Source organism: Anoplopoma fimbria, chromosome 12, assembly GCF_027596085.1.
Source record: "Anoplopoma fimbria isolate UVic2021 breed Golden Eagle Sablefish chromosome 12, Afim_UVic_2022, whole genome shotgun sequence".
NCBI classification, from domain to species: domain Eukaryota; kingdom Metazoa; phylum Chordata; class Actinopteri; order Perciformes; family Anoplopomatidae; genus Anoplopoma; species Anoplopoma fimbria.
Genome location: NC_072460.1, coordinates 10,403,174 through 10,410,985, shown reverse-complemented (window position 1 = coordinate 10,410,985; position 7,812 = coordinate 10,403,174). Strand labels below are relative to the sequence as shown.

The 7,812-nt window shown below is 39.0% G+C and overlaps 1 protein-coding gene across 1 annotated transcript; it reads right to left on the bottom strand.

Moving 5' to 3' along the window:
• Nucleotides 1-2,208: 2,208 nt before the first annotated feature.
• On the bottom strand, nt 2,209-7,591 carry edn3b (endothelin 3b). Its single transcript, XM_054608660.1, has 4 exons — nt 7,567-7,591; nt 7,229-7,445; nt 2,428-2,586; nt 2,209-2,263 (listed from the first exon to the last, which is right to left on the bottom strand). The coding sequence occupies exons 1-4, from the start codon at nt 7,589-7,591 to the stop codon at nt 2,209-2,211; spliced, it is 456 nt and encodes a 151-aa protein (XP_054464635.1).
• Between the last annotated feature and the right edge of the window lie 221 nt (nt 7,592-7,812).

Below are 7,812 nucleotides of genomic sequence, written 5' to 3'. Positions count from 1 at the left end.
ACCTGTCATCCCATAGTCAGGATGTCTGCACAGGAATATTTCCCAGGGTGAGCTGTGGGAATGAGGGATTCCTCTCTGAGCGATATTATTGGTGCTGACTGCAGAAGGTTCGTACTGAGGCTCCAGGGTAAGCTTATTCAGGGCAGACTCAGTGCAACATTCCAGGATGATAGGTGGTATTAGGGCCTCAAAGGGTCTCACGTTGTGTCTTATTGGAGAAATTGTGTTTGTATGGTAGAAATGCAGCTCTGTCACGTAAAAAAATATTCTCTAACTTACAATAAAATCATGAATGTATAAAAAAATTAAGTTAACCAGCAATACAATTATTTTGCAAATCCTGCTATATCAATTTAAATGATTTTGTAATCTCAAGTAGCTTTCGTATACACTAATAACAAGATCATTTTCAAAACTTTGTCGCTTCAGAAAGCAACAAAGTGCTGCCTTCAGACAAACTTCAGAAGCTCCTTGTTAGATTCCATTGTCCGCAGGTACTGATACATAAAGCGTTTAGTTGACGCTGCTTGATGATAACAGTAGCTTACCACAGAAAAGGCTATATTGTTAAAAAGTAGCAATGCCACCTTAAAGCAACTGAAAGTTGTTGCTACTCCACAACACAAAAATCTTGCATCGTGTCAAAGGCTCCGCTGCAAAGGAAAGAGGTGGTCTGGATTTACGACCCAAGACAAAACAAGAGCATTATGCCGTATATAGAAATTAAATTTATTGTTGGTTTGGACATGGGCTCATGTTGCTGACATTGTTCCAGTAATATATAGGTTGGCATTAACTTGCAAAAAATTTTTAGCTTAAAGATTATATTGAATTAAACAGTAGTATCATATATAATCATAACCCCATTTTGCATAAAAAATAAAAGAATAAAAATGTGTAAAATATAATGTTTTGTTATAAATTAAACCAACAAACAATATACACAAGTGAATCTGAAACAATGAGTTAACTAAATCATCAGATCATCAGTTTAGTCCATAATGAAAATTATAGGTAATTCCAGTCCTATAAATAGTTTAAAAATAGCATCACCTCAACCAACTACAACACTAAACATATGCTTTTACATAAATGTATGAATATAATAATTTAATGATATAATATATAACTATGCAGACACCAAGACATTTGTCTGCATTGAGTACTTTAAATTTGGTTACTTTAAGTATATTTTCCTGCTTATTCTAACATACTTTTACTGAAGTTGCATTTTCAATATAGGACTAGTATTTGTAACAGAATATTTTTACCACATTTTTTAGGCCTCTATCGGCACAGTGGAATCAGATACACCAAGCTTTGATTGCACATGCAATCCTTGATAATAGAAACAATTCATTGCTGGATTTGGTCTATTCATGGGATTCGTTGACAATGACAAAAGTCTATCGTCAGGTTCCTTTTTAACATTCAACAGTATTCCACAGCTCCATGCAAGAGTTTCAAGGATATGATGTCTGCATGTGTTGTCATTACAATAAAACATGGACGTTTTTTGGACTAATTTGGGCAGAACACAACAACGGTTTAAGACCAAATATGCACACTGCCAGGGTGTGAATGCTCTCCAGGCTGACTGTAAATAGTCTCATAAATCAAAGCTCAGTAATAAGCCCCACAGCACAGCTAGCCAAAAGCTGTCCTCTTTTTTTGTGCTTGTTTTTAAAGCAGATTCTCCTGTGTTCTCGTTTAGATATTCTTGTGGCAAGACATCGCAATATCATCCCTTGCTCCTACTTGTGGCCCTTTTTGTTTTACAACATTGTCATAGAAATGTCTTTGTTGTCCCTTATAGGTTGAAACAAGCTTACAACAATTGTAGTCTTCAACACCACCAGGTGTGAATACAGAGGATTTGTCTGATCAAGCTTGACAGAAGCAAGGTCATTGGCTATTATTTCATGGTGGACGTAATCCTCATGCTGCTCTCAGGAGGGAACAAAAAGGAGAGCCTCCAGGGATCTGTAATGAATTTGCTGAGGAGTGCTTGAAACCACACGGCCAGATGGAACTTGCTCCAAGAGTTGTGATGCTGAGGAATGTCTACAGTGTTAAACTCCAAAGCGTTTTCCTTTTAATGTGAACCTGTGGAGGCAAGAGTTTCAAATGGAGAGTGAAGAGAGTGGAAAGAAGGGAAGGGTCCAGTCCCCAGAGAAGAAGAGCAGATGATGGGGAGGCATCAAACTGTCATCCAGGACCAGGGACTCTGTGAAGACTCCTGATTGGCGCTGTCTGCAGGGGGCTTTAAAGAAAGCATTTCACATTAAATCTGCAATATCCTGAAAAATGCCCTTTTTTATCAGGGTTTATTCATTTCACTTTTAACTTATAATTAACATGATGTGATGATCTTAAACTGAGAAGGATCTGATGTATTTTATTTTTCACAGAAAGAATAAGACTGACCTTGACAGGCAAAAGTCATGGCACTCAGGGTCTTCATCAAGACCAGCACAAATGCAGCGCTGAGTCTTTTCCTCTGCACCGTCAGTTGCTTGTCCACTGACAGAACGTCTGATCCGCTGAGCTCCTCTGTAGCTTGACATTCCATAGGGAACGGTGTGTCTGAGACGGTAAAACAAACAGAAGCCATTTTTTAAGTTAAAGTAAAATGTGAGATAAATCACGTTCTTGGGGACAGAGAAATAGACAGACATTCAATATTGTAAGTTTTAGAGAGTTCTCAAATGTTAACATATCTTCTAGTTGCCCTCAAGCTGGCAGTCATACATAGGCTCCCACACTATAGATTGAGAGCTCTGAATAGATCATGTTATGGCGGTTTAGGTTTCAATAAAATGCATACACATGATACAAGCTTTTTGATCTGAGCAGAACATCTTTTTTCTTTTTACATTAGAAATAGATATTTCACTGAACACCTTGTGCTTTGCATTCAGTTATTGATGAAACATGTTGCCCAAAAACAAGTGACCATCAGGTATTGGTTATGTAAAAACAAAGGTAGCCTGACATTTAAGTGAATAATAAACCTGAAATATATATTCCACAGATCAAATTAAAAAACTGAAAGCCATGACTGTGTACTGTTAAGTGTCAGGTGGCATTGCTCATCTTCTCTCCAATTTCTCTGATTCCCACTCTTCTGTTTTTTAAAAAAAAAAAAAAAAATATACAAAGGGCCAAAGAGGAAGGAGAATCTGTTTTAGAAACAACCACTGTTTTAGAAACAATCACTGTTTTAGAAACAATCAGAGCACCCCAGCAGCTTTTGTTCATTGCAAAAGAAAGGTCTGCCGATCAGAGCAAAAAGCCCCTGATCCATCAAGTCTGTTTTCAAAACATTTGAAATAAATGTCTTTCCCCCGTAGATATGCCAGATTATCTCAGACTGCCTGCTGCCTGTATCTGATTGAAAACCTGCCAATGTGGCAAGCTGAGTGAAAACACTTTAATTATAATTGTGGTTTAGAGTAGAGGTCACTAGAGAAAAGGGAGCACACTGACAATTGGAAGCTAAACCACAGTCTTGTGAGCCAGCATTGAGTTGCTCCTCTGGAGCCTTTGGGATGCTTCCTTATTGGATAAATGTGATACATACTTATGAAACTTTCTCTTAAAGAGCCAGAGCATTTTTTGAAAGTGTATCTTCTATCAGAGTGCAGTGCTCTGCACAATGTCAGCACACATTTTGGAAAGCACACCTATGACTTTTATCTTTTTGTCAGTCTTTAAACTATGTCAATTTGTCCAAACTTGCTAAGCAGTAATAACGTTTGCTGCCAACAGCAGTTGTGAAACAAGAAGAAAGAAGAAGAAAGAATGCTTTCTCTCTCTCTTGCCAAGGATTGTAATATGTGGTTAGGAGGTAGCAAAATTAATTTAATTTTAAGGCATTGCTAATAATTTGTGGTGTGCTAGGCCACATGTTCAACACACGTTGGGTAAGCACATGTGTGAAAAGCCAGCAGAGAAGTTTACAAGAACAAACTAAGCTTAACAGTTAGACTACAGACAAGCTTTTATTTTAGCTTGTTTGTGAAAATGTGCTTTTAGTCAAGTTAGCATGCTGTACTTGTGTAAACTTAGCGTTGGTGGACTAGAGACTGCGGACAGAGCAGATTGAAAAAGGTTTTGCTTCTGTTTATGTTAATGCTTGTTGAACGGACATCTTGATAAAGTGTTGGCTTATTACTCACAAGTGTTATTGCATTTTAAGTAATGAGCGTAGTTTTCGTAAACTTTAGTAATCACACACTTCGCCTGGTTCACTTTAACGTTTTCCACCGTGGCTTCTCAGCTTGCTGACTTTGTGTGTGTGCTTGTGTGTTTGTAGTTGGAGGAACTCAGACCAGACTGAGAGAGAAGAGAAGATGCATGCTACAGCGAGACAATAAATTACACAGAAACATTTAAAAGTACTGATAAAAAGCACCTGTTACGTTCATGTAACGTAAAAAATACTTTTTTTTTTGTCCGTTCTGGGTGGCTGTGGAAAAATGAAGGTGCAACATGGCAGACTTCGTGGAAAAGAACCCACTCTCTGTGTAAATATAATTGGCTCATTATTTGCTGCGATTCTTAGTTTCAGGGTTATGAAATATATATTTCATTTCTGCAAATAAATCCCCCTTAATGTTAGACCTGTTAAGACATGCAAATATTGCATGATAAAACAAAGCGGCAAAGGAAGGCTTATGAACACTGAAACATGTAAAAGATGAAAACAAAGCAAAAGTGACAGTTTGTTACAGGCTTAAGGTTAAAGTTGGTAAACTGTTTAAAATCTTCACAGAGCTTGCACTTCTTATAGCCTTGAGGAGGGAATTCCACAGTTTTCGAGGATAGTTAAAAAAAAGGCTGAGGTGCCTATTTTTTTTTTTTATTTACTTTATTTTAGCAGGGCAAGTTCAGTTTTAAAGTATAGTTTAGGGGAGATCATCACCTTAAGAAAGCTCAGGACTATTCGTGAATGAAGTATAACTATCCACAATGGGGATGTCCCTGCTGCTACAGTATCTTTCAGCGAGATGTGTAGCTAGCAAACATGACTGAATTTTACGTCTCCGAAACAAAGGGGGCGGTTAAGGTCCTCGCCATTCCTCACCAAGGCCCAAACTGGACCACGGGAGAGTAGTGCCATTGCTGTCCAGAGCTGAGAATTTAGGAGAGGAGGAAAGCTGGAACCATGATGTCCATAAACAGAAGTTCCCAGGACCAATATATTTAGTCTGTGATCTGGCCACATTTGAAATCTCAAGAATTATCTGCCCAAATGTTTTAATGGTCGGTTTCAAGGCGACTGATATTGGTCTATAGCTTGGAGTGTGCAGGAAGCAGTTCCCGCACACATATCCCGTTATAGATGGCCATTCACCATCAGGCTATCTGAAGACTCACAGCTGCATCTACATTTTTATGTCACTACCAATGTAAAAGCAAACTTGTTTGAACTATCTTTGTTGTGAAGTCATTGTAAATATTCCCATGTCCAAGACTTAGCATGCCAGCATTTGATTGGCTGAAAGGAAGAGGTCCTGTCTGAAGGCTCACGTCACATACTTACTGCCAGACATGGAGGAGGTGAGAGCTGATCAGTGTGCTTCATTGATTTTGTCTAGTCTGAGTGTCCCCCACACCTTTGCTCTGTTAGAGGCTGTCTCTCTACTCCAAAATGCTCCCCAGTGAAAAGCTTGGGGAAGTGGTTGTGAGCTGCACTTCATCATAAATTACATTTGCGTAGCTACGCAATAGTGAGATTTATGCCTGATCACAAGTGTTTTCAGTTAGTTTCAGTCTTCCACCTCCAATGAAGTGCAGCCCACAGCTGCTTCTCTAAACTATTTCTCACCTCGACATCAGGCGGTCAAAATAAGGTAATGCTCAGCAGACTATATGGCAGGTGGATTTGGTCTTGAAATATTGTGACTTCAGTTTATTATTTCCCCTCAACGCAATTATTATTTTCTTATTGTTATGATTAAATATGCAAATGATGCATCACCTTATTAAATATGTGCTCATTTGCATACTCTTCCTGAACAGAAATCTGAACATTGGATAGTGCCAGGTGAAAAAAAACCTTGTTTCATTTTGTTGACGTTTAGAGTCAAATCATTTCACAGAGTGAATCTTTTTGGCTCAGACTATGAGATAATACTTTGGAGAAAACAGCCTTTTAAAGAAATTCATTTATTCATTCATTTTCCGTAACCTGCTTATCCAGTTAAGGGTCACAGGGGTGCTGGAGCCGATCTCAGCTGTCAATGGGTGAAGGCAGGGTTCACCCTGGACAGGTCTCCAGCCTATCACAGGGCTGACAGATAGAGACAAACAACCATTCACACTCACATTCACACCTACGGGCAATTTAGAGTCTTCAATTCACCTCAGCTGCATGTCTTTGGACTGTGGGAGGAAGCCGGAAAACCCGGAGAGACAATGCTGACAACATGCAACATGCAAACTCCACACAGAAGGTTGTCTAGCCCGGGAATTGAACCCAGGACCCTCTTGTTGTGAGGCGACAGTGCTAACCACTACACCACCGTGCAGCCCTTTCAAAGAAATGTTTTGTAAAATTCCCTACATTTTTGAGACACTACAGGTGAATAGAGTAAAGTAAAGTAACTAAAAGATATAACAATGAAACTTCCCAGTTAAGTACTTACATCAATATATATTTTTTTGTATTACAAAGTTTTCTGAAATGTTTTAATATGCAGAAAGTTTTTAACGCTGGCGTTTCTAAATTAATTCAAATGAAATGATATAATTGACATGAATAAGTGGCACTTTCACATTTAAAGAAGTTACTTCCCTTAACAAAAGACACAAAGAGGATGAAAGAGTAAATCATACATGTATGTTGACTCAGTATGGATAATAATAAATTAGACAAGTAGAGAATACATGTTTGTTAGCAATACAGAATACCTCAGAGCCGAACTACTTTACATTCTATTATCTTTTGAAATGCATCTTTTTGTGTCTGAAGTTAGTGTTGTCCTTTACATAAATAAAGACATTTCCGCCATAAATGGATGCAGAAAAGGCAGACACTGGTGCACCAAATTTTTACCAGAATGCATGAAATTTAGTGTTTAACTCCAAATCCACAGACCCCCACTTAATATGTGTCCTCACCAGCCTACGCCCTTGCTTGCACAATAATAGCACGTCCAGGTGGATTATTGTTGGAATAGGCAATATTTTTTATTTTAGTATCTAACAAAGCAGGTCTTACTCGGGAGTGTTGATCCAGATGATATCCAAATGGCAGTAGTAGACGCACTCTTTATCCTTGTAAGAATAGCAGGTACAGCGCTTGGGTCTGGACTTTGCCTCCGTTGCATCAGACGGCTGTAAACCTGCGGATCTCCCGGAGCCAAACGCCCGGCTGGAACCTGCGAGACGCGCGGTGTTGATCTCGGATGTCACCGAGGCGTGGGACGTCAAAACCCCTTGTATGAAGAAAACACGTTAGAAATAAGCTAAGTAACAATCAAGTATATAAATGAATAAATAGGAGGTGGAAAAAAAATTAAGTTTGTTGCACCTTGCCGACACAAAAACGTAGCCTACCTTGTAAGAGAATGAATGCAAGCATTGTGAAAAGCATGGTTCTCGCGAAGATGTATAGTGTCCTTGTCATGTCAGATATTCCCCAAATGAAGCATCAACCCGAAGAGGATGCAGCGCACTTGTCCAATTAATCTCCCACCAGCACCGAGTGAAAATCCATTTACTTCTGTGTAGATGTCCATCTGCAGCTAATCCCACACGGTCCAGGTGTCAAATAACGGAGCAGAGGATGCTGGACGCGGTTCC

Bases quoted from the DNA above. Each gene is read 5' to 3' on its own strand.
- edn3b (XM_054608660.1), bottom strand. From the start codon at position 7,591: ATGCTTGCATTCATTCTCTTACAAG. The intron at 7,446-7,566 runs GTAGGCTACGTT...TCTTCATACAAG, and splicing joins TGCATTCATTCTCTTACAAG to GGGTTTTGACGTCCCACGCC. The intron at 2,587-7,228 runs GTAAGACCTGCT...TTACCGTCTCAG, and splicing joins ATCTGGATCAACACTCCCGA to ACACACCGTTCCCTATGGAA.